This window comes from Vicugna pacos, chromosome 13 (genome assembly GCF_048564905.1).
Source record: "Vicugna pacos chromosome 13, VicPac4, whole genome shotgun sequence".
NCBI lineage: Eukaryota > Metazoa > Chordata > Mammalia > Artiodactyla > Camelidae > Vicugna > Vicugna pacos.
In genome coordinates this window covers 50,600,859-50,626,908 of record NC_132999.1, presented here as the reverse complement: position 1 = coordinate 50,626,908, position 26,050 = coordinate 50,600,859, and the positions used below count along the sequence as shown (strand labels likewise).

Sequence of the window (26,050 nt, the reverse complement as noted above, 5' to 3'; positions counted from 1 at the left end):
AACTTGACACCTACCGACAGGAAAAACCCCACAGCGCTACCCAGCTCCCGGCTTCAGGGAACCGCCCTCCCTCTCTGGAGAGGACACATGACCAGTATGTGTACCTGGTACCTGTGTACCTGGTACCTCTCTGCTCTCGTGCACACACATGTGTGTGTTTCTAAGGCTATGTGGTCTCTTAGCAACTTGTCTAGTTCACTCTCCTCTCTCTGCAGACCAGCACTTCTGCTTACACATCTGTGCCTCTGCAGCCCCCATCGTGATCCTCCCCACATGGCAGATGTGGCCCTATAAGTCATTGTGACTTTCTAGCTTTCCTTAGTCACTGCCTTGTGTCTGTGTCCCAAGTTCACATTTCCAGAATAAAGAACATTGTCCATGCTTGGGCAGGTATCCACCCGAGGAGGGGCAGGGTCCCCTAATAACCACAGGGAAGCTGCAAGCACTTTTACAGAAAGGTGTGTATCCGAGTGGACACTTTGAACTAGGGGACTCCTGGGCATTGCTGTTAGAGGGAGAAGGTCAACCTGAGGGCTGGGCCAACGTGGGGGTCCTTACATCATGGCTGCCACCCCAAGTTGCTCATTGCCTGTGATGAGCATCAGAAATGCACATTCCCGGGCCTCACCCACACCTCCCCTCTGAGGGAGGCCCAGACACGGATTTTTTCAGAGCTTCCCAGCCGATTAGAGAACTGCCGTCATAGAATAGCCATCTAAGCGCTGCTCTGCTCTTCTCTGAGTAAGGACACCAGAAAAACCCCACAGAGCTCCCCAAACTATTTTTAAAAGTCAGGGGTGGATTTAGGATCCGTGCATCACAGCATCTTTCCCCTAGACATCTGGACAAATCGCATTTTTTTCTCGGATTTCTAGAAGTACTGCCACATCCGCCTAGCAGGCTCCAAGGACCCTCGGGCCTATTTCAAGACCAAGACATGGTGGCTGGGCCTGTTCCTGATGCTGCTGGGCGAGCTCGGTGTGTTTGCCTCCTACGCTTTCGCTCCGCTCTCCCTGATCGTGCCCCTCAGCGCAGTCTCCGTCATAGGTAAGACTGGTCCCCCCCGCCCCTCCCCTGGGACCCACCCACCTATGTGGGCAGTGTCACTGCCAGGATCAAAGACACTCATTAAACAAATCAGTTTCTGCTTTGATGTTAATACCTAACACACACAGAGGGCCCTGCTCTGAGCTCTGTACAGATACTGGTCGTCTAGTCTCTTGGCAGGCTTTTGAGGGAGATTCTGTTATTATCCCCATTTTACAGATGAAGAAACCAAGGCACAGAGCGGTAAAGTTCCTTTCCCCAGATCACACAGCTAGTGAGGAGCAGGGCTGGGCTACGAACCAGGCTGTCTGCCTCTAGAATCTAAAATTTAGAAGGTTTATCAGAATTGCTTTTTATTTCTGCTACAGAAGGAAGATAAACCTTAACCCATTCATCCTACCACTAAGCTTTCACAGAGTTCAGATATCTTATGCCTCTAAGAAATGCACATTCAGCTTATTCTGATCTTTTTATATCAACTGATATCATCTTTAAAACATCATTAACTTTCTCATCTGCCATTTTTCTATGATTTCTGTAATCCTGAACCAGGGTTTCAGAACATTTAAACCAACTAAAAGACAAAGGAGTTTTAACGCCCACGAGGTCACAAATAAAATACAATTTGAAAAAAAAAATTTTTCTCTTCCTGAATAAAAGATGTTAGTAGATTAGTGACCAATAATAGCTTTTTGTACATAGGAGCAGGGACAGTGAACTTGCTTTGAAATCTTTCCTTCCATCTCAATGGCAAGCATTACAATGCCTGGAAGCTCGTCCCTGCTGTTACAGGAGAAAGTCATGTTTTAAGTCTTATTCCTCCTGGAATTAAGAGGGCCTCTTCTACACCAGGGATGGCATATGTGTGGTAATTATGTGCCCCTCCTGTGCCCAAGGCAGACAACACTAATCAATCATAGCATTCCTTCCTAGTGAGCCCGGATGGGCCCTCCAAGTTCTCAGAGCCTCAGGCAGTCATTACCAGTTACCAGGAGTTAGCAAGGGAGGAAAAACCAATTTGCTTTCCCTGATCCTGTTTATTAAAAGCTCCTCTTTTTCTTGACCAGGGTTGGCAGCCCACGTAATGACCGAGGTCCTCAGGCATGCTGTGTTCTTCCCCACACAGTATTGTTTCAAAATATAATTTGAGTGCCTTCGGTTGAGACAAGCAGTCTGCCATAATCTCCACTTTTGCCTCTTGTTTCTCATCTGACCCACTTTCTACATCTGTGTTGTTGCCCAGCCCCAATAGGTATTTAGATTTGTTCCCTACCCATTACTGATCTATGCAAAGGGCTTTCAGAATCTTTATGCACAATGAGGAATAAGTGGCTGGTGACTAAGTGCTTTAAGTATTAGTCTTTGAATTTTAATAAGGATCAAATAACCAAATTCTTAAAAGTAGGCTTTTTGTAATGATTCTTCTGTCACTTCAGATCATGGCCACTGGAAATTAAGGGGCTCTGAGAGTTTCTTAAGTTTCTTAAAATAATATTAAAAATATGTGAATATTAAAATAATAACCACCTCTTATCAGGCACCCATTACTTATTAGTCATTGTTCCAGGTACTTTAATAGTAATGATGACAACAGCTTAGTTACTGAGCAAATGTTTACTGTGTGACAAATGACTTGCATATATTATCTCATTTAATTGCAAAAGAGTCAAGGAGAGAAAAGAACGGGGTGGGGGTGGCGGGGGGCGGATATCACAGGTAGGCCTTGTAGTGGAAGGGACAAGAGCTCTGGCCTCCGATAGTCCTGGGTTCGAGTGTAGCCCTTCCTGGCCAGCTGCATGATCTTTAGTAGATCCTTTATCTCTTCTAAGCTTCAAGGTCCCCATTTTTCAAATGGAATCATGACAGCGCCCACCTCAAAGAGTGACTATGCCAGAAATAACTGGAGTAAGTTGCCTATCACACAGCGAACATTCAACACCCAGTGCTCCTGGCCTTGTAGAAAACCCTCAGGGAGGCTCAGATAGGAGTTTCTGTTTCTAAGAGATGGAGTAACAAGAGCCTGAGCCCTAGGGGGCATGAGTGAGAGCTTAGGAAGTATCAAGCCCCAATGCAGATGAGCCACCCGGAGGGTGTGGGCGAAGGGACTCCATCTGACTGATGGCAACCTCAATTCTCTTCTCCCTCTGCTCTTTTTTTTTTATAGCCAGTGCCATCATAGGAATCATATTCATCAAAGAAAAATGGAAACCTAAAGACTTTCTGAGTAAGTTCACGGATTTGAGCCTCTGTTCTTAATTTTATGCTTGTGCTTTTTTTTCATTATAAAACCAGCTCACCCCAGTTTAGGGGTCATCTGTCTCCTGCTCCCCAGTGTGTATCCGAAAATACACTGGTTTGGTGAATGAGTGGAGAGATGAAGAAAATGGGTAGATATGTGAGAAAGCAAGTATAATAAAATGTCCACTTAGAGTCTAGGCAGCCGGACTTTGGGGGCTTGCTGTACAACTCTTTCAACTTTTCTGTGTGTCTGAAAGTTTTTAAGTACAAAATGTCAGGGAGAAGAAGGTCCTGAGATGTTGCAGACACGCAGCCAGGTTTGGGAACCACTGTTCTGAATCATTGGTGTGGAATAAGAGCAAGATGGGACCAGGAGGCTGAAAAAGAAAAGCATCTTACACTGAAAAAGCAGAACTACTGCTCAGTAAACGATGCCACGAAGACTAAAAGACTCAGAGTGATTTGCAGTAATCCTCCTTGGGAGAAGAGAGGGGCTGGGCTGGTTCTGAGACTAGTGTAAAGGTTTATGTCCCTCCTGGAGTCACTCTAGGTAGTCCTGGAATTCAAGACATGCCAGTCCAGGCAGTGCCCTATGTGAACTGAAAAAAGATACCCCTCTGGGCATCTGTAGTTCTATGGGCACATGCCTTAGTGAGAAAAGCATGGTCTAGACTTTAGCCCCCCTCATCCCTTCAGCTAGGTGCCCTTGTTCAGTGAGCAACCTGCACAACTCTATGTAGCTGTCCTGCTTAAAGTTCCACTAAATTCAGCACACATTCATCCAGCGCTAGACCTGTGCTAGACAATGCAGGCATGTTGATGAGTAAGACTTGTCCCTCCCTGTCTGCGGAAAACTTAAGACAATAGACTTGCACAGAACACCGTGTTGTGTTTAACCATGGTTCGTTCATTCATTGAGCAATTGAACAACCGGTTTTTGAGCACTTTATAAGGCCTAGAATGAAAATCAAAGATATTTAAGGTGGTATCACATTTCCTGGAGATAGTAGAATGAAACAGGTATAGTTGGTTCTATCACAGAAAAATCCAGAGGCCTATGGTCACCATATGTGCCTCTGAGAACTCACAGCGCTTTTCAGCTTGCCCGGGACTGGACTCACCTCCAGAGGCTTTTCACCACTCCATGGGGTTCAATTGGAGTGTGACAGGGCCCTGGGAAAGAGTCAGGAGACTCTTGTCTTTCACCCAGGAACAGGCCTCCTGGGCCACCAATGGTCTCTGACAGGCCCGTGGGTATTGATAGTATTTAAATAGTTCCCTTGGGAATAGGTTAAATGGCCAATTGGGAGAGGATGAGACAATTTTAAAAGGTGCGTGGTAGGCTCTGAAGGTTTGCTTTTGAGGTTTTTGTTTTATTTTTGTTCATCTTGCTGGACGAGCTTTAGAATGTTCCTTGTAAAATGCATGTTCAAACCACAGTGTAATACCAAAGTGACTGAAATGAAGATGAAAAAATAATGCAGTTTTACTCTCATCCTCTACTGGTGGGGGTGTAAACTGGTACAGCCTCTTTGGAAAACCAGTGGACTACTGAACTGAACAGCCACATACGTATGACCCAGGAATCCCACTCCTAGTTCTGTACCCAACAGAAGTACGTATGTATTTTCCAAATGACATGCACAAGAATGTTTCTAGCAACATTCTTTATTTTAATCCAAGACTGGAGGCTACTTAAATGCCCATCAACAGTATCATATGCACACATGGACCACCCTACAGCCTTGAGAATGAATGAACTACCTCCACACACCACAATCCAGATGAACCTCACAAATATAGTCTTGTGTGACCACAGACATAAGAAGACATACTGTATGAATCCATTTACGTAAAGTAAAAACCCAGGCAAACTCAGTGCTGGCAGAAGTCAAAGTGTTACCCTGGGGGGTGTCTGGTGATTGGAAGGGGACACGAGTGGGGATTTGGGGGTCCTGTTAATGTTCCATTTCTCAGTCTGGGTGCTGGTTACATGGTGAGTTCACCGTGTGAGAATTCATCAAGCACTTTTTTGTATGCATGCTACACTACATTAAAATTTTTTTAAATATTAAATGTGATTTTTAAAAAATTTTTTCAAGTAAAGAAAACCCCCCAAAATACAAACCATAGCAGGTCATCATGTGCTGCCCCGGAAGCACGCTCTGTCCTGGGGCCTGCGCCTGCAGTGAGCCCTGTGACAGCCTCCCCCTCCCTGCAGGGCGCTACGTCTTATCCTTTGTTGGCTGCGGTCTGGCCATTGTGGGCACCTACTTGCTGGTGACATTCGCACCCAACAGTCATGAGAAGATGACAGGCGAGAACATCACCAAGCACCTCGTGAGCTGGCCTTTTCTCCTGTACATGGTAAGACAAGCATCTGGTCCTTCCACCTGAGATGGCGGGAGTGGGGAGCGAGCCCCGAAAACCGGAAACCTGAATTCCCAGCAAGAGGGGGCTCACGGGAGTCGTGCTGCTGTGTTTCACAGCACTGAGCACCGTGCTTGTGGAGAGCGTGTAGTTCCTGGGGAAGTGCTTCTTTTCCCTTGTGTCCTGAGTAATGTCTAAAGCTGCATGTGTAGTGTGATAACTATTTTTTAGAGGTATTTGTAGGTTTGTACATTATCCTTAAAGGACTGAATAGAAAGACAGAAATTCCATCAGTGGTTGTCTCTGGGAGATGGAGTTATGATTGTTTTTATTTCATATTCATCTTCACATAGCATCCATAATTCCTATAGTGAGCATTTAAAACTTTTATGGTAAGAAGAAAAAAGTTAAAATTTAACAGTTATAGGATGTTATTTACTTCTTTTTGTCCAGTATCACACAGCTGATGGAAGCATGAGAGATACTGGGAACTTTGTCTCCCAAACCCCCAGCCAGAGCTCAGTCCTCTGTCCCAATTACACCCCAGTTAGGTCTACAAATAGGCTAATGAAGGCAAACATCTAAGGTATTTGATGAACTACTGGCATATTCCTGCTCCATGCCCGGCACCACGCTAAACACTTTAATGTATTGCCTGTCAATGAAAATAATCAGTAATGGGAATAGAGAAGAATTTTATTTGAGCCACCCTAAGAACTATAGCCGGGGAGACAGCCTCTCAGATAGCTCTGAGGAACTGCTCCAGAGAAGCACGGTTTTCAGCACAGTTTTCTATCCTGTCAGAACGAAGAACATCAAGTAAGTCAGGAATACAGTCCTTCACGGTTTAAAAAAAAAAATCAGCACATACACAGCGAGTCAGTATGGCCTTGGTACCTGGGAAGGGAGTCTGATCATCAAAGGAGGACCAGCACTGGCATCCCGGAAAGGAAGGCATTTAATCTTTATTTTTAACATGGACATTCTTTACCTCTCGTCAGTATGCCCTATTCTTTAATAATTAAAGCACATATACTATATATGTTTGATAGGACTCAAACAGGCTGTTTGAGTTAGCATAAAATTGGAGTTAAATCATTGATAAGCCAGAATGACTTCCCTGTACCTTAATATGTGAAAGTTTATTTCATCACATTTCAGACTCTCTCAACAGCCCTATAATGTAGGCATTTTTCTCCCCATTTTATGGATGAGAAAACTGGATCTCGGGGTTGGTGAACTTGCTCAGAGTCCTGTGAGAGCGGAAATGGACTTGACACCTGCCTGCCTGGCCTCACGGGCCACCTTCCTTCCACGCCTGCTGACAAAGGGGTTCTCTGTTTTCCCTTGACTCAAGCAGCCTGGGGCTGCTTCAGGAACCCCAGAACGTCCTTTTTCCTCAGATTGCCCACAGGGTGGAGGATGGGTCTCCCCAGGCTTGGGGCCTGGTTATCTCCTTACCCCCAGCCAGCCCCAGCATTTACCTGGTGGCCATAGAGAGGTGTCTGCCGGGCAGTCCCACCTCTTCAGGAAAAGTTTGACCTCAAAACACAGACTTTTCTTCCAGGGAGTCCAGGACTTGAGTCTGTTACATACCATGTAGCTTTAGCCAAGTCACTTAGCCAGATGCTCTGCCTCCTTCTCTGTAAATTGGTGGGGGTCACTGGACCAGAGACAGGTGACAGGTGGGAGACAGGTGGGAACAACCCAGCACCTGGCCGATGCTCAGTGGCCAATTCAGTTTGTCTTCCTCCATTGTAACTGTGAGGTAGTGCTGCTAGCTAGAGAGATGTGGCCGAATCAAGTTCAATAAATATTTTCTGAGTGTCTGCTATGTGCCAGACACTGTGGATATAAAAAATAAATGAAGGTGGAGGATATAGCTCAAGTGGTAGAGCATATGCTTAGCATGCACGAGGTCCTGGGTTCAATCCCTAGTACCTCCTCTAAAAAAAAAATACCTAACTACCACCCCACCAAAATAAAATAATTAACACTATAATAAATAAATAAAATGTTAAAAATAAATAAATAAATGAGACTGCTCACAGAGCTTGTGGTCTGTCAGGAGGCAACAACCATACCCAGCCATCCCACCATAGGATGCCATGTGCGTTTCCTGCATGCATTTAAGCGTCATGAAGAATGGCTGGAAAATTGGGCTCCCCTCTGCCCCGAATGCACACATGAAGGCTGGGAATGTTGATGGGTAACTAACTGTACATCTGCTTGATGGAGCATTCTGCAGCCATTAAAGATAATTATGACAACTTCATAAAACATGAAAATTGTTTATGGCAACGAAAACCAGCCCAGTACAAAATTGTGCTTTGACTATGATGACAAGTAGGTAAAATATGTATTCACTGTGACAAAGACAGGAAGAAACAGGAAAATGAAAACAGCTGTGTTTTATGGTGTCAAATTATGAGGAATTAAAAAAATTTGTTTTTCTTCTCAAAATGCCCACGAATGTTTCTGCATTGGTTTTTAATGATAGATAAACTTTGGTAGGAGGTTGGGGTGGGCAGGCGGAGCTGAGCCATTGTCCAATGTTTCTGCTTAGGTTTTGCTGGGTGCTGGGAACGGGCTTCACCTCTTGGGAAAGTGTGGCCAAATGTCTGGACCTTTAAGGAACAGAAAGGACAGACTGTGGATGCAAGGCCAGGGGACTTCCAGACTTCAGAGTTCACAAACTTATCATTGTCTCGCAGTTAAGGTTCTTCTGACTGAGCACCTGCTAAACACCAGACACTGGGCCTCCAGCCTTTAGGCAGTGTAGCCTAGTGGGAAAGTCCATGGGCCCTGGAGCCAGACTGTCCAGGTTCAAATCCTGGGTCTGCCATTTAGTTGGGATTGCAGTAGTACCTAGTTTGTAGAATTACTGTGCTGACTTCATGAGCTGAGTAAAGATAAAATGCTTAGAATAGAGTCTGGCATATTTATGACTTCATTAAAAGTATAAGCTGTGATTATGGCCCTGCAAGAACTATTATCCCTATTTCACAGAGGAGGTAACTGAGGTTTAGAGAAGTTAGATGACTTGCCCAAGGCCACACAACTAGTTCAGAAGGAGATCCAAGTTCAGAACTGGGCCTCCCTGTCCCCACATGTCCCCTTCTTTCAACTCTATCAAGCCGCACACATCGGAGGCTTGGTTAGGGGGCAGGTGGCATGCATACTTTTAAACAAAGAGCTCTTCTCCTTGATGAACAAGTGTCTCCCTCTTTGACCAACTCCCAGTCTTAATGGGGTTACCCATGGAGCAGTGAAGTGGGAAGAAACCAGCTCAGCCTGATGCATGTTGGCCGTCCAGGACAGGGTGGACGTGAGGCCAGCACCTGGCCTGCAGAGCCCTCCCACGAGGTGAAATCCTGCTCAGTGTTGTCCAGGGATTAGAGAGAGTCACTCAGCGTTCCTTCCATTTCCCCAGGGTATCCATTAGTGGTTTGGGAAATGCCGGGGGTTTCAATTCCCTTTCAGCTCTGAGGGCCTGTGGCTGTGAAATCAGCAGCATAAACTCCAGCCCCACTCACTCGGGTCTCCCAGTCTTGGCTGGGCCCCCTGACCTCCCCCCTTGCTGCTGTCCGTAGCTCGTGGAGATCATCCTGTTCTGCTTGCTGCTGTACTTCTACAAGGAGAGGAACGCCAACAACATCGTTGTGATTCTCCTCTTGGTGGCATTACTTGGTAAGTGAGGGTCTGGGTGATTGAGTTTTGTTGCCGCCAAGTAGCACCAAAAGGAAATGGGGGCTTTGTTTACCAAGCCGTGGCCTCTGGACCCAGGAGCTGCTGGAGGCCGGCTCAGGCTGGTCCGTCTGCATCAGCAGCTGCAGGGGCTGCGTCCCTGCTGAGTGGACGCAGCTCTTGGCGGTTCCCTGGTGCCGCTGGCTACGTTCAGTGTCCTTGCTCAATTCCCAGTCTCCTAAGTGCCGGGAAGTGGGCTGCAAACTAGCTAGAGCAGTGAACCAGACAGGGTGCTGCCCACTCTTAAGGGAGGAAATGACAGTAAACGAGTTGACAAATACATCGAAAGTGTAAGTTTGGGCAGTGACAATTTCAATGAAGAAGAAGAAAGCAGGGTAAGGGAGGCGGGGATAGGATTATTTCAGAGAAGTCAGAGGTGGAGCAAGTTCCAATAACTGAGTCCCTAAGTGTCCATGTAAAACCTATCAGAGGTTAGGAATTAATTCTAGATTCAAAGGCTAAAATTGATTTCAGGGGGAGCACGGGGGTGGTAATTAGGTTTATGTATGTATTTATTTAAATGTAGGTACTGGGGATTGAAGCCAGGACCTCATACATGCTAAGTACACACTTTACCACTGAGCTCCACCGCCCCCAAGAATTGATTTTGATTTTACTCTTTCCCTCTCTCTCTTTTTTTTTTCCTTTTAGAGGCATGGGTGATTTGGGGGAAGTGGCTCCTAAATCAGATTGGGGCAAGGCTCTAACCCCACATAGGTGTGATTTACTAAACAGAGCTGTGAGAAGTACTTGTTCTTCTGGGGAGGGAGGGGGGGAGGTGCAGCCCTGCTGCTGCCTCCTAGTGCCTCTCCCTGTTGAAGCCTCACTGTTCTCTACAAATAGGCAGTGAGAACACCCAGATCTCAGCGGGGAGAGGAGATGCCCCGAGATGAGCACAGGTGCCCAGTGTGTGTCACTTCCCTGTGCCCCTCCCACAGCAGGCCCCCACTCCAGCCACAGGCCATAAACCACACAGATGCGTGGCATCATAGGACAGGGTTCCATTTTTTTTTTTAAATAGCTTCACTGAGATATAATTTACATACCGTAAAGTTCACCTGTTTAAGGTATACAATTCAGTGATTTTTTTAGTATATTCCCAGAGGATGCAACCATCGTCACAATCAAATGTTAGGACATTTTTGTCACTGTGTCCCTTAGCAGTCACTCCCCATTTTCCATCCTCCCAGGCCCTGGCCAACCACTAATCTACTTTCTGTCTATGTGGATTTGCCTTTCTGGACATAGTATATACACAGAATCATACATTACGTGGCCATTTGTCACTGAGCATAATGTTTCAGAGGTTCACTCATGTTGTAGCATGAATCAGTAGTCCGTTCTTTGATGATTTCATTTTTACAGTGGATTGGAAGATCATGGTCCCAAAACGTTCTCTCCTGGTGAGTAGCAAGGCCAGAAGGTTCTGAGGCACGTTGGCCAACCCCTTCCTGTCCCCTCCTCACTAACAAAGACAACTTGATGAAAGTGCCTGTCTTAACTGGCTGCCGATGTTTGAAAACTAGTCTAAGTGGCGGAGGGGCCCCCAGCCGCTGTGTATGATGGGCTGTTGGCAGGAGAAGGCAAAACGAGCAGAAGCTGAAAAGAACAGGAAGGCAGAGCAAGGGGCTTCATTTGTGCCGTACCTGGGAGTTTCTTGTAGCTCCTGCTTTGGCAGGGGGTCCAAGAGTCAGAAGTCGTGTCTGCCCCACTGGGTAGAGCAGTGGTCTCCATGGTGATGTGAGCAAGGTGGTCCACTGGATGTACAGGAAGAACAGATACTAGAGCTGAGATTTATTTCTATTTCTACCTTTTAAATTTATTTCCTGCACATGTTTTGTAACATACATACCCGATAAGCACAGTAGTATGTGGCTATAATTGTAAAATAAGTAAACATATATTTGAAAAGTATGTACATATGCACAGGGGTATGCCTTCTAAAACGCAGAGATCTCTGGTCTAAAGAAGTGTTTTTAAAAATACAAGTGAGTAAGCATTTTAAAAGACCCCCAAAAGAGCAAAAAACCCTCCTAAGCTCTTTCCACAGCACATGTTTTTCCTGTGATTGCTATGAAAATGATACTCAAAAGAAGCTCACTGATATGTTCAAAGATTGTTTTGAATCTTGCAGTTACCAGGGAAAAGGGGTGGAAAGGAATAAACTTGGGAGTTTGAGATTTACAGATGTTAGCCACTATATATAAAAATAGATTTTAAAAAAGTTTCTGCTGTATAGCACAGGGAACTATGTTCAATATCTTGTAATAACCTTTAATGAAAAAATATGAAAAGGAATATATGTATGTATATGCATGACTGGGACATTGTGCTGTACACCAGAAATTGATGCCTTGTAACTGATGGTACTTCAATTAAAAAAAAAAATTTCCCAAAAAGATTTGTTTTGACTTCCCGCACATTGTGTTCCAGGCACGGTGCTGCCACTCTGGGGTTCAGAGACCTGAACTCACTGCCCTTTCTTGGTAGAGTTTAGAAGGGATGTTTGGGAATACCTGTCGGGTTCTTGCCTTCCCCTCTCACGGGAGACGCACAGAGATCCACTGCAAAGGGAGGGCATCATCTCACTGAGTCAATTATTGGCTTGGCTCCACCAGCACTCCCTCCATCTATTTCACCGCGTCCGGTCCTTGGGGTCAGACGCCGACTTTCAGGGTCTGACTCCCTCCGTGTCTCCAAGGCTCCCACACGTCCCCGTTCAACCCTCTGCAGGCTCGATGACCGTGGTGACGGTAAAGGCCGTGGCTGGGATGCTCATCTTGTCCATACAGGGGAACCTGCAGCTCGACTACCCCATCTTCTACGTGATGTTCGTGTGCATGGTGGCGACCGCTGTCTATCAAGCCGCGTGAGTTGCACGTCCTTCTCCTGCTGGGCCTCTCCATGGGGGTCTCTTCCATCTTCTGCGCCTGGTTATATTTGTTTTTGAAGCCACAGGGAAGGCAGAATGTTCAAATGCCAGGGTGTGGCACCCACTGTGGAGAGAGGGGCTGCTAATATGCTGAGTTATCACCTGGAGGGGCCCCTGTGGCTTGTAAAGTGGTGTATTTTTCACTCTGCCTCAAAGTGTGAGAACCATGAATGGAGTGGCCTCACTTCTCATCTGCTCTACGGCAGGCGTACATTTCAGGGACCTCAGAGAAGCTGTGCTGTCCCCAGGAGGCCCCTGTTCGTCTGCCAGGTGGCAGACAGAAAGTTGTTGTTTCTTGTCCTCAAGAAACCTTTCCAAGTGGAAGAGCAAGGTGACCATTTCTCCCTCAGTAGCAGCAGTTATGAGGGTGGGCCTGGACCTTGTTCACGCCTGAGCCCCGGTGCCTAGGAGGAGGCACGTGAGTCCCGCGTGGGGCCAGGAGGGGGGACGGTGCAGGTTTCAGTGTGGTGGGTGGGGCTGGTCAGCCTCGGGCAGCTCAGGCCCTGGACTCCAGCGCCAAGGCTCAATGTCCACCAGCAGCACCTCCGGGGATCGTGGGGGTCACTGCCTGGGTGCCCAGTGTAAGCACTGCTCTCACTGCCTTCACGTGAACTTGAATTCATTTGATTCCCGCAATTGTGATGTTATCCTCATTTTGCCTATAAGGAACTGCAGCAAAGCGAAGTTAAGGGGCCAGGAAGTGGCAGAGCTGAGACTGGAAGCCGGGCATCTGGCTCCCTGCCCATCCTGCACCCCTCACCCCTCTGCCCTACGCCTCCTCCTCCTCCTCCTCTTCTCTAAGGCACAGATTCCTCATCCAGAAATAAGAGGAGAATCACAGAGGCTCTTAGTACGGCCCCCAGGATTACGTCCAATAAACAGCAGCTCCTTTCGTGACAATCACTCCTATTACTTTGTCAGTTATCGCTATGCTTAGTCCTACTGCAGCGATTTTGGTGCCAGGCTCTGTGCTGTGCCCTCCAGGGGTTCCAGAGGGGATCGGTGCCCTGCCCGCCTCGGGAAGTGTCTCACTCACGCAGTCAGCATGCATGTACCGAGGGCCTGCTGTGTGTCGGCCGTGATGGGCCTTCCGCACAAGGAGAGATGAACTGCAGTCACTTAACTATTTTTTTAAACACAGTAAAACCATTCAGTTTCATTAATTAACATATATTAAGTTCACACATAGTCTAAATGAAGCCTATCAAACAACACTGTAGGATCCTTAATCAAAATACAGATTACCAGCATTCAGAAACATTCTTGTTCCTCTGATATAATCATCCGAGAATTGTGTTTATATGGTTTACAGAGCGGAGGAGCTCACAACCCTGGTCGGGGGACAGCCCAGGAAACAGGCAATTACAGTTGGGTGGGAAGTGTGTTGTGGAGTAAGCAGCTATGCGATAATAACCAAAATGCTGTGCAGAGAATGGACAAAGAATATATCCCCAAAAGATGAGGGTTACCCTGGATGGAGATTGTAGTGAGAACGTGATTGTTGAATTAAGAAGAAAATTTGTTTAAAAAAATTACAACATGAGGCAGAATGTGACCAGTGCTGTAAGAGTTCCTTGGAGTGTTTAAGAGACCAAGAATGGCTTTTCGGTGGGTTGGGGACACAGGGGACACAGAGGTGAGGAAAAGGGCATTTCGAACGATAGGAACCACGGGGTCAGGGGTGTGAGACGGGGAAGGCATGGCCCGCGCAGGGGAGGGGGCTGGGCCTCGGGCTGAGTGTCCAGAGGAAAATGGCAGCAAAGCGTGGACCCCAGCCTGGGGGAGACCCAAGGCTGGCATCTTTATAAACCCAAGGAGTGTTCTTTGTGCATCATCTTTGTATTTCAAAACAAGCCTGCTGTCATCGGCTTTCACCTCCGCCTTTCTGACATCCCCACTGCCCACTGACCCAAGTGCTCCTGTGTTGAAGGTTTTTAGGTCAAGCCTCCCAGATGTACGACTCCTCTTTGATTGCCAGTGTGGGCTACATCCTGTCCACGACCGTCGCCATCACAGCAGGTAAGCCTGGCTGGTGGCTAGATTTCTGTCTTCTACCTTGACAGCAGGTACACTACCCTAGTGTGGAGGGAGGGGACGCTGCCTCTGTCTGAAGGCCAACTCCGCTGACTTGTTCTACCACCACAGTTGTAGATGGTTTTGTGGGAAAAGTGCAGAATTTAGAGACAGGGAGTCCTGGGTTTGCACCCCTGCACTGACACAGAGATGTGTGACTGTGGGAAAATCACTTCACCTCTCTGAGCCTCAGATCCACATTCATAAAATGGGAGTGCTAACACTTACCTCCTAGAATTGAAATATGTACAATCCAAATGTCGCCAACTTTGTACTGCCTGTGTGAGGTTTCGTTTACAATGCGTACCATCATCTGCTAGCTCCACAGCGTCCACTGGCCAAGTGACCACACATTTCTGCTGTGTAATTTTTAGAGATGAATGTATACATAACAGGGGCTCAGTAAGCGATCATCATCATTATTACATTCCCCTTTTCTTCTACTTCACCCTTGTATTTTTTCTTTTCCTTAGGTGGCTTCACAGGCTGTAAGCATATCAGTGTTTGTTTGTTTTTAGTTGGCAATGGTGGCTAAAGTTTCAGAGTAGAAAGACCAGTAAGAACCAGTGTGCCTCCCTTTGAGGAAGGCCTGGCCATAAAGCTACATGCTTTGCCCCGCACTTTAGACAAGTGGTGCCCAAATCCTGCTCACGGAGGGAGGAATCGAGAGGGCACGAACCCTGCCAGAGCCTGTGCTGTGAGTGGTACCAGGGTTGGGGTGGAGCATTGCCCCAGAGCAGCCAGAAAGCTAACCTAATGCAGAGATGTAAGTTGTGGTCAACAACTTTGGTCCAGGCAAGTTTGAAAGGAATAGCAAACATCGTGATTGAGCCAGAAGCTAGGCGAGGAATCCGGAGCTCCGGTATACTGCAGGAGGCGCATGGAGGCAGAATGAGTCCAGACGGATGCTGGCCGCAGGGTAAGGGTGCAGGCCCGTGCACTCCCGTGCTGCAGGGCTTGATGTCTGCTGGCCGTGTGAGGTTAGAGAGTTTCGATGGCTTAAACACAAAGCCTTGGTTTTCCATCTTAAGAAAGATGGGGGAAAGGAGAGTGTAAAAACTGGTAAGTAAGGTCAGTAGATTAAATCATAGTGTCATTTTATTGGGAAACGCTGGGTGAAGAGTACATGGGAACTCCATGCTATTTTTGTGAGTCTAATATCTCAAAGTAAAAAATTAAGGGGGAAAAAAAGATGGCAGTAAGACGGGCTTAGAAGGGGGAGAAAGAAAAAACAATGTTTCCCCAAATGGCTTTTACTCCATTCTTCTAATATCTTACTAGGTGCAGTCATAGTATTTTTTGATCACTTTGGTTTCCTGCAGGGGAGAGAGCTTAGCCAAATCCTAGACAGACTGGCGAGTGTAGTTGATCTGAAAACAGCTCACCTGTGTTTTCTATCGTTTGCTGCTGCAGGCGCGATCTTTTACTTGGATTTCATCGGGGAGGACGTGCTGCACGTCTGCATGTTTGCACTGGGGTGAGTCCCAGCCCACTCCCGGGCCCCAGGTCGCGGTGCATAAATTCCAGGCAGGTTGCCCCGTCTCTCCACTCCAGCTTCAGCCTCCCAGGCAATCCTTTAGAGCCAGAGGCACAGTCAGCATTGGGAGCTCTGTCCCCAGAGGCGAGCATGTTACTCCCCAGAGGGCCTTTTCTCCTTTTCCTTTCTTCTTTTGGGCTTTAACCACCTTATCACTTTGAAAACATCATATTTTGACACATGAAGACTCTCAATCTCACCTCAGATCAAAGAAATGCATATTGAAGCTACATTAAACGTCATCATTTTGCAAAAGCCAATAGGATGGGTGACATCCCATGTTGGCAAAAGGGTGAGGGGACCGGCTGTCTGCCAGTGTGCGAAGTTCTCTAATGTGGGAGGACAATGTGGCAATACCAGTAAAATTCTTAAATGAGGATCCATTTCTAATCATTTACCTTGGAAAAGTATGGAAATGGGACATAAAGATCCATATATGAGGGTGTTCATTAATTTTAAAATCAATTGTGTAAGCAAATAATTGGAAGCAACCTCAGTGCCTATCAGTAAAATATGGGTTAAATACATTATATTATATCCATGTAATTACTGCCACTTTGAAAAATTGAGGCCAGTCTGTAGGTCCTGACATAGAACAATGTCTAAGATGCATTAAAGTTACATTTTTTTAATGTACAGTGTACCCTATGATCCAGCAAATCCACTTCTAGATATAGACCCAAAAGAAATGAGTACATATATTGACAAAGTGATTTGTACACGAAACTTACAGTAGCTTTATTCATAATATGCCCGAGTTAGAGACAACCTAAATGTCCTCAATAGGCGAGTAGGAAACAAATTACAGTGTGTTCAGACAGTGGGTTCAACACAACAGTTAAAGATACTGAGGAGGAAGGGCATAGCTCAAGTGGCAGAGCGCATGCTTAGCACGCATGAGGTCCTGGGTTCAATCCCCAGTACCTCCATTAAAAGTAAATAAATAAGCAAACCTACTTACCTTCCTCCCTATCAATCAATCAATCAATCAATTAGTTGGACTCTCAGGTCTGTTCCACGAAAAAAGAAAAATATTTTTTTAAAAAAAATGAACAACTAGTACACACAATGAAGTAGATGAATCTTGAAAACCTTTATTGGGTGAAAGAACCAGACATAAAAGAGTACACACTGCAAGACTGAACTTACAAGCAGTTCGAGAACAGGCAAATCCAATCTGTGGAAGTCAGAACACTGGTTTCCTCTAGGGAAGGGTTAGCATCAATTGGGAGGGGGCACAAGGAAACTTTCTGGGGTGGAGGGGATGGAAATGTCTTCCCTCTTGGCCTGGATGGCGATCACACGAGTGTGTACACAAGTGAAATTCATTCAGCTCCATGTCTAGGGACTGCGCATTTTCTTGCATGTAAATTATACCTCAATGTTTAGAAAGTGCGCTTGTTTATCCAAGCTCTAGGGAAAAGAAAAAAACAAAACAGACTCTGGAAGAATACACATCTGTTGGGGGTGGGGGAAGGGACTAGGGGAGTACAGGGGCTTTCCAATTTTTGCTTTCTCTGCTCCTGTATTGATTGAATTTAGGCCATAAAGAACTTTCTAAATTAAAAACATTTTTTTTGAAAGATAAGGTTGAGATACAGGGTAAGTGGGGAAGAAGAACAGTGAGGGTTTTGCCCAGAAGAGCCTAATTTGTCCTGACTGAGGCTCGTGTGGGCCACGTTGGCTGACATTCATCTGGCATCTGCTCCCTGCTGATCTCAGGGCCGCCCAGCAGCAAGCCCCCTCTACAGCCTGCAACCCTCTTTTCCCTTTTTTCCCCATTACCCAGGTTTGAAAGTATCCCTCCCAACCTCACTCTGGCCTTCCCTCTCTTCCTCCCTTGCTTGTGCCCCTCAGGTGCCTCATCGCATTCTTGGGCGTCTTCTTAATCACACGTCACAGGAAGCGGGCCATTCCCTTCGAGCCCTATATCTCCATGGATGCCATGCCAGGTAACGTCAAACCCCATGTCTCCAGCTGGCCAGCCCATCCCGACAGAATGACTGCTGCCTCCTGCTTCAGGAGGCAAGCAGCCTCTGGGTTTGGTACAGGGACGGCGTGCTGTGCCGTTACGGTGTGACTGTCTCTCTCTCTCTTTTATTTTATTTTTTTTTTTGGTTTTTTGTTTAATCTCAGTTTGCGGAAGAGGAGGCAATGGCTGAGGCACCTCAATTGGTTTTGAGCACATCTTGCCAGTTCTCATGTCTGTTTGGGGATCTTTTAAAGACAGTCCGAAATCACACTGCATATAATTACGATCTGCAGCACCAGGCTTCCTGCCTGCAAAGGGAAAAAAACCCATTCATCTAAGCGGAATGGAATGATCAGAGAGGGGAAGGAAGGCAGGATGAGTGAAGTTCAAATACTGTAACCTCACCCCTTAGATTCCACAAGGGAGTGGATTGTTCTGGAAATAATTCCCCAGGGAGCTAAGGGTTCACCCTGAGAAGCACAGGTTCAAACGGCAGGAACATAAATGTGCCAATCAGCCGAGGACTGCACCAGAGGGAGTGGCGGGGCTTGTGGAGAACTGGAGGCTCCCTGCCCAGCCTCAAGGGATCCAGATTAGTAAAGTTAAGACCCTGGGCCAGCCCCATCTAGGGTTGCCGACCTAAATTCTATTATAGGGTGCTAGCAACCGCTAGCTTTCATTCTTCAACTCAAAATTAATTTTTATTTTAGCTACATAAGATGGAACTGTCTCCAAAACATCATCTCCCAGCCTTCACTAAGACAGCAGTCACAGTGCTGGTGCAAAGTACTGCTTAATACTTAACACTGCTTAATAAAGTACTCTGGGAGGCAGGCGTGTTCTCAGGGCTGACTGAGGTGCCCCTGCTCTAAGTGGCCCCAGGGTTTGTGTGTCCACTTTTTATATTATTTCTTCATCTCTTGCTAATAAGCTGTTTGTTGTCTGTCATTCGTGCTGTGACCTGCGTATAGCGGCTCCGTGTCAATCTTCTCATTTGACCCAAGTTGTTCGAATCGTGTAGAAAATTAATATAAATAAGCTCCGAACTGGGGCCTTAAGGTTTCTCCTAGGAGTTAAGTGCATGAGCTTTATTTAGTGCATGGACTTTGTAAACATCTAATCTGGCTGCTCAGATGCCTTTTTTGCTTACTTCCTTGTTTCTCGGCTGTGTTCCGGATAGATGAGGGCGCTGGATAGCTGAATTCCAGATAGGTGAGGTGTCAACTCTGTGTGTGCAAGTATGTGTATGTACACGTGTGTTTGTGTGTTTATCAACTGTGTATGTGTATACGTCTATATAAGTATTTGCATATGCATATATAGAGATGTATTTTCTGGTAGAAGGTAGAAGGTAACCTAAGGTAATCTTACATATCAGTGTTCCGTGGTCTGTCTGTGGATGTGGCTCTCGCTTCTTCTTTGTGCTTGTGATTGGTGGGAAGTCGGACTTTGGAGAAAGGAGACCCTGCCCTCTTGCTGTGGCGTATCAGGATTTCTGAGTAGACATGGGTTTGTACTACGAAGAGGAGCATGGGCTTGGAGTTCAGATGACGTGGATTCAAATCCCAGCTCCACCACCTACCTGCTGAATGACCTTGGGCACCTGGACCCCCCAAGGCCTCTGCCCTCAATTGTAAATTGGGGTTCCTTTTCCCAGGGTTGTGGGATGATAAGTTAAAGACCCCCTCGCACAGTGTCTGGGACCTGGTAGATGCCTGGTTGAATTTGGTTTCATTTGCCTTTTGCTTTAAAAAAAAACTTCGAAGATTTCAAGCACTTGTTTGACCTGACGGCAGGTAGAACATATGAAGAAAACTGCTTACACAGAGTTGCTTTTCAGCTGGTTTCTCTGTTTGGCATCAGGACCTTGCTCTTGGTCTACCTAGAATAGTATCTTCACAACTGACCAGTAGCCATGGTTCAAGAAGCAACAAATTCCAAAAATTCACTCTGTGTCACAACTGGGAGAAGCTTTAAATAAGCCTTTTAGCATCCCAAAGACTTCTAGAAAATGAGAAGGAGAAAAGCAGTCCCTGAAGGCTGGGAGCTGGCCTGGCTCCCACAGCTGGGCCTTGGTGTTCATGGCTGACCACAGAGCACTTCACAAAACATCATCAGACAAAGTCACCATGTGACTGTGATGGATCAAGACGCAAACAGGACCACTCCGCTATCATGTCCAAACACAGGCAGAACATGAACATTGTCCACACCACAAAAAAAGAGCAGCCATCCCTCTAACATGAGTGACTGCTGCTTCCTGACCAATCGCAGCGTTAGTGTCCAGCTAGTCTTCTTTCCTTCTAGATAAGAATCATTAGGATCCCCAGTTATAGGACTATCCCCACTTCCTGACAGCAGCCATCCAAAGCAAAGCCCTGCTTCCTTCAACCCTCCCTGAATCACCTAACACAAGCCAAATCTTGCAGTAAGTCCTTTCTGATACCCTCGTATTGAAACACTCCGCAGTGCTTATGGTGAACATCTCCTTCATTGCAATGCATCAAGAAACCCAAATTTGTTAGACTGTGGGTGTATTCCTGGTGAGTTTTGGCTAGAGACCACTGATAAAATTAAACTGTGCCTGGTAAACCAACTCTCTTCCCTGAGATACAGGCAACCCCTCATCTTCTCCCAATCTGCCTCCCCCACAATCCAAACGACAAACTCTTAAACTGTACCCTTCAAATTCCCACCTGTGCAAAGTGGAAGCAAAGGGCCTTCCACAGACTGGGTCTCCCCAAGCCGCTTGCAGAGTGGAATGAGAGCACAGGCTTTGCTATCAGATCCCAGCTCTGTCTCTTATTAGCTGCATGACAAGTTTACTTTACCTCTCTGAATCTCTGTGTTCTTATCCAGAAAAGGAGGATAGTAGCATACTTCTGTCATAGGATTTTTGAGGATTAAGTGCAGGTGTACAGAGAGTACACACAGCATTCTGGTTAAGTGTGGGCTTCAGAATTTAAACCACCTGAGCTTGAACCCTGGCACGGCCACTTAGCTTGGTGACCTCAAGCAAGTTCCTTAACCTCCAGCTGCCTCATTTTCCTAATTAGTAGTTGTGAGAATCACGTGAGATAAAACTTGATAACGATTTAGAATAGTGTCTGCCACCAACTAAACATTCAGTGCTCATTAGCCATCATCATTACTGCCACTGTTGTTACTATTCCTGCTAAAGCACTCAGCCAGTGCCTAGGGCGTATGAAGCAGTCAGATGTCAGCTGTTACTATCACCATAGTTTCATGGAAGATACTTTGCATTCAATTTCTTATGACTCAGCCAAGGGCTAAGAGAATTTGAAGGATCTTAATTCCCTACCAGGAAAAGAATTGGCCTCAGAGGAGACCACACCCCACCTGACTAGGGGAATTACAGAGATAACTGACTAAAGTCTTTGCCCTCATATGTAGGTAGAAATCCAAAATCAGTGTGCACAGGATAAGCAAAACCACACCTTACCCCATATGTGGATCAGGGATGTTAAGGTTAAAGCTCAGAACTCTCCCTCTGGGCATTACAAATACACGGTGTCACCATCACATATTCGTGACACAAAAGTTACTCTCTCCTCTCAACAGTATAACGAAGTTTTCTGGATCCTGATTTCATTCAGCAGAAAAGCACTGGCATCTACCACGTTCAGCACACAGCGCTGGTTCCGCTCCCCCTATGGCCCAGACATTCCCACCTTGTTCTGAGCCAATGGGTGGCTTCTCTTGACAGTGGCTGGTCTGTGTGCATATTTCCTGAAGGTTCATCCTTTGTTGCTTAGCAACCGTTATATTTCTAATGTATATTTATGGGGCTCTTTTTTCAATCTAAAGCATTCAGGAAATTGACAATGACCATGATTAGCTCCTGAGCACAGTAAATAGTCTGTGGCGGGATAGAGGAAGCTACGGTCTCCTTTGGCCCCCTGACCACATCATGACTGAGGAGGGGAATGGATTTCATTTCAGGTATGCAAACCATGCATGACAAGGGGATGACAGTGCAGCCCGACCTCAAAGCTTCTTTCTCCTACGGGGCCCTGGAAAACAATGACAACATTTCTGAGATCTATGCTCCTGCCACACTGCCTGTCATGCAGGAAGAACACAGCTCCAGAAGCGCCTCCGGGGTTCCCTACCGAGTCCTGGAACACACCAAGAAGGAATGAGCCTGCCTCGAAGGAGACTCACCTGCCCTCCATTTATAGCTGCTCAAGCCGTGCTGACAGTGGTTCAACCCTTAATTCTGAAACTTGGCTTTCAAGCCTTTTTTTTTTTTTTTTTTAAATCCAAGAACTCTATGGATGAGGATCTTGAAAAGCCTTTGACTCTGGCAAAGGGTAGATTATCCTGGTCCTGGAAATTTCAAATGATGAGGGTGGGGGTTGAAAGCAGTATTCTAGGTGAGGGGTACGGAGTTCAGCCCAACCAGTTTTGCAAGGTCTTTGTCATCCTTGAGGATGGTGACTGAAGCTTCCCCCAGTCAGTGACCAAAGGTGGCCACATTCTTCAGAACTGAAACAAGGCCAAGATTCTGCTCTTACTTTCCAAATCCACTGAAAGGCTGGAGACCTCTAAATCCAGTCTTCCCCCACCTCCTGTACAGACCTGATGTCTACCCGGCTCACTGATTCTGTACCTGTGATAACATTTGTGTCACCTTCACATGGCATGGTGAGCCAGCCCTGGGTGTAACATTCTGTCACTCGCCTGTTAGAAGCGCACATCTGCTTTCTGATTGTGCATTTCCAGCGAACATGTGCTTGATGTCTTTGTCCTGGATCTACCCTGAAAACTAACTTGGTTTTGGTTCTGTGAACTACATGATTGCTTTCCTCCCCAATCCCCCAACCAAAGGAAACTGAGACTTAAGAGAAGGGGAAGAAGAAGAAAGACAGGAGCAGGGGTGATGAGACTTCTGCCCATAAAGGAAGAAAAATCCCTTTTCATTTTGCAAAAGGTGATTGCATCACTTATAAAAGGACAGACAGGCAACCTGGCTGTTTCCTGTGTATTTTCCTGCACATCTGGTGCCCTCTGGGAGAACTAGGGGTGCTCATTTCAGAGACAGCCTCGCTCACTCTCCTCCATCCTCTCCTTTCTAGATCAACAAACCAAACCTGAGTCATTGGTTAACTTCCTTGGTGTCGGTAGACTCTTTGGGTCCTCATTCCTGGGCACATACATCTGGGAGAAGTAAGCCTCCTCAGAAATGGGGCTGCTGTGTCTGGCTGGCTGCATACACAAACGTCTTCCCCTAGACTGACTGTGTACTATTGAGAATGGCAGATAAAGCTTTGCAAACTCTCATGAAAATAAAGCTCCCTTAGAGAGTTTATTTAAAATGCAGATTCTTACACCCCAACCAGACACTCTGATTAAGTGGGACTGGGACCAGGCCCCAGAGTCTGCATTCTTAACTGACAGCACATGTGATTCTGAGGCAGGTAATCCAAATATCACACACCTTGAAAGCCTGATAACTGAGAGGAATGGTTTGCTAAAAGCCCGACACACCAGCAGGTAATCCAAATATCACACACCTTGAAAGCCTGATAACTGAGAGGAATGGTTTGCTAAAAGCCCGACACACCCCTGCTGGGAAGTCGAAATTACCATTCCTGGTTCCTCTTGGGGGTTCATTTGGCAGGCCGAATAATCCCCATAGGGTTTGTGGCATTCCTCCATCCAGTGATTACTCACTAGAACTACACTTAACAGCTTTCTTAGGCAACCTTGAACCAAGAGGCAAGATAACAGTGTTAATAGACCAGTGTTGATAGATCATTAACCTTTATGGATTGTGCTTAATACTGATTTAGTACCTTGACTTCAAAACCGATGTCTGTTTCCTGTGATAACCACTTCTGTATTGTGTCTTAACCACTTCTGTATTGTGTCTTACATGCCTAAGAAGGTAACAGACAGCGACTTTTTTTCCTTTAGGATAGGTGTCAACTTAATTAAACAATATTCATGAGACACTTACTCTGTGTTAAACATTTGGATGGTAAGGGTTACAAGAAAAAGACATGGTTTCTGCCTCCAGGCCAGCAGTGGGAGACACAGACACCCCAGTGCAGCAGCAGACCACAGAAAGTGAGAGTTGTGGAGGCCCTGCTAAAGGTCACAGGCCCCGAGCCCAGAACTGGGTATTCAAAATTGGAGATGATTTTGGCTCCACTCATTGGTGGGTGGCAACTAAAATCTAGCTAAGATCTGAGCAAAGCAGAGAAAGTAAAGTGATCACCCCTGGGCAGAGGGGCCAGCATTTGTAAAGACACAGAGATGGGTTGGGAGGTATCAAAGAGTGAGCCAGGGTAGGTGGCGGGAGAGGAGCCTGGAAAGATAAGCAGTGGAGGTGGAATCTTGGAGAGACCTGAATGCCTACAAGGCATGGGAGCCATTGATGGTTCATGAGGAAGAGAATGGCAGGATGAGCACTGATTGGAAAGTAGGCCTTGTGCAGTGTGGAGGAAAAGTCTAAAGGGGTGATAAAAGCCACTTTTCAAGATCAGGCTGCACGCTGCAAGAACAAAACATTTAAGGGGAATTAAAATCCAATTTTGCTGCTATTCAGATTGTCCAGGCAATGGTTCTAAAGTGGGCAAAGAGGGGGTGTGAAGGCCAAGTGGATAAAGGGAAGGTGAGCAGGGAGGCCGTTCACATGGGTCAAACCCAGGTGATCACTCAGCATACTACACCCTCCCAGCCTTCCTCTGCCCCCTTCCCATTGTTCCATTACAGGTCTTTTAACCTCCAGCCAGGCAAGAAAGATGAGTGGATAAAAGTGCATCATCATCTCAGGTCGGCTGACGATCATGGGTTCAGTGCTGCCTGGGAGCTGCTTCGGGGGCCTGGGCAGCTTCCCTGCCTTCAGCTTTAGGGCACTAGCAGCATCCTCCGAGTACTGGAAGCTGAGTACTGGAAGGCTGCGCAGTGTTGTGGTGGCTTCCCGAGTGGAAGCCAAGTTAGGTCATGTCGTCAGGCAAGAACAGCTGAGGTGGAGCCATGGTCTCGAGAATCCTGTCTCCGGCGAGCATTTCCCCGTCTTTGTCCCCGAGTGTAAATGCACTGTTTGCTAGTGACAGATAAGCAGCACTTGCTGTTAGGACAGGGCAGGGAGGACATCAACTTTCCATTCACTGCCCATTTTATTTTTTTATGGTTCTCACTGCCCCCCCCCCTCAAGTCCTCTTGATTGCTACAAGCAACATGACACATCACGCTTCTATCTCCTTCCTCGCAGCCAGTATCTAAGGCCAGGTTACCAAACTTTTTAAATGTTCCATTTGTTCTCTGGCTTCCTCTCCCTACTCAATTCTGTCCCTCTGTTCTAAAGGCTGGGATTCTGGGTTCCCTAATCAGACATTAGGACCAGTTCTTCACAGACTGATGCCTGAAGATTTTAAAGAGAGCTTAGCCCGGCTCCACCACCCCCCCCCCCCAGGAAGCTGCAGGTCTGACGATGTCATCACATTAAGCTTAAGGTCATGGGAGGTTTTTGCAGGATGGAACTGAAAATTGGGTAGGAAAGCAGGACTGACCTCTCCCTTGCTTTTCTGGTGGAAACCAGGCAGCTTGATGGTACAGTGTGGGTCCAAGATGTCCATCAGGGTAGTGTTGGGGAACCTCCAACCTGCAGCCTGGTGAATTCCAAATCTGGTCCAAGGCTGGCTCATAAGCAAAACATCTTAATGTGTGTTTCTCTGAGAAGCTGTGTAAGTGAAGTCACCTTAGAATATATTCTATGTGGATGCTTACATTTTGTTAATTTAGTGACTAATATGTGGCATGTCTTATTTTTCAAAAAAATGTGTGTGCTAGGTGCAAATAACATTCTGAAGTGGTATTTAATTAAAACAAACCCATGTGACACCTGTTGAGTTTGAGTCTTATGTTTGGTTAATACTTTCTAGAGTTAACTAGAACAGTGCTGTCCAATAGAATTTTCTGCGATGATGGAAATGTTCTACGTCTATGCTGCCCACACGGCAGCCACTATCCACGTGTGGCTATTGAGCACTTTAAATGTGGTAAATGTGACCTAGGAACTGGATTTTTAGTTTTATTTAAATTCAGTTATCTTAAATTTAAATATCCACATATATCTAGTGGCTGCTGTAGTAACAGTGCAGAT

General features: G+C 46.3%; 1 protein-coding gene across 2 annotated transcripts in view; it reads left to right on the top strand.

The window, feature by feature from the left end:
- NIPAL3 (NIPA like domain containing 3) overlaps nucleotides 1-25,788 on the top strand; it is a 43,680-nt gene extending 17,892 nt beyond the window's left edge. For both annotated transcript variants that reach the window (XM_072975102.1, XM_072975104.1), the window contains exons 3-11: nucleotides 876-1,047; nucleotides 3,212-3,271; nucleotides 5,507-5,652; nucleotides 9,249-9,345; nucleotides 12,136-12,271; nucleotides 14,265-14,353; nucleotides 15,821-15,884; nucleotides 17,802-17,896; nucleotides 21,880-25,788. In XM_072975102.1, the coding sequence (XP_072831203.1) occupies nucleotides 876-1,047; nucleotides 3,212-3,271; nucleotides 5,507-5,652; nucleotides 9,249-9,345; nucleotides 12,136-12,271; nucleotides 14,265-14,353; nucleotides 15,821-15,884; nucleotides 17,802-17,896; nucleotides 21,880-22,079 (1,059 nt within the window). In that variant the 3' untranslated portion in view covers nucleotides 22,080-25,788. The remainder of the gene's footprint in view (nucleotides 1-875; nucleotides 1,048-3,211; nucleotides 3,272-5,506; nucleotides 5,653-9,248; nucleotides 9,346-12,135; nucleotides 12,272-14,264; nucleotides 14,354-15,820; nucleotides 15,885-17,801; nucleotides 17,897-21,879) is intronic.
- Nucleotides 25,789-26,050: the final 262 nt, after the last annotated feature.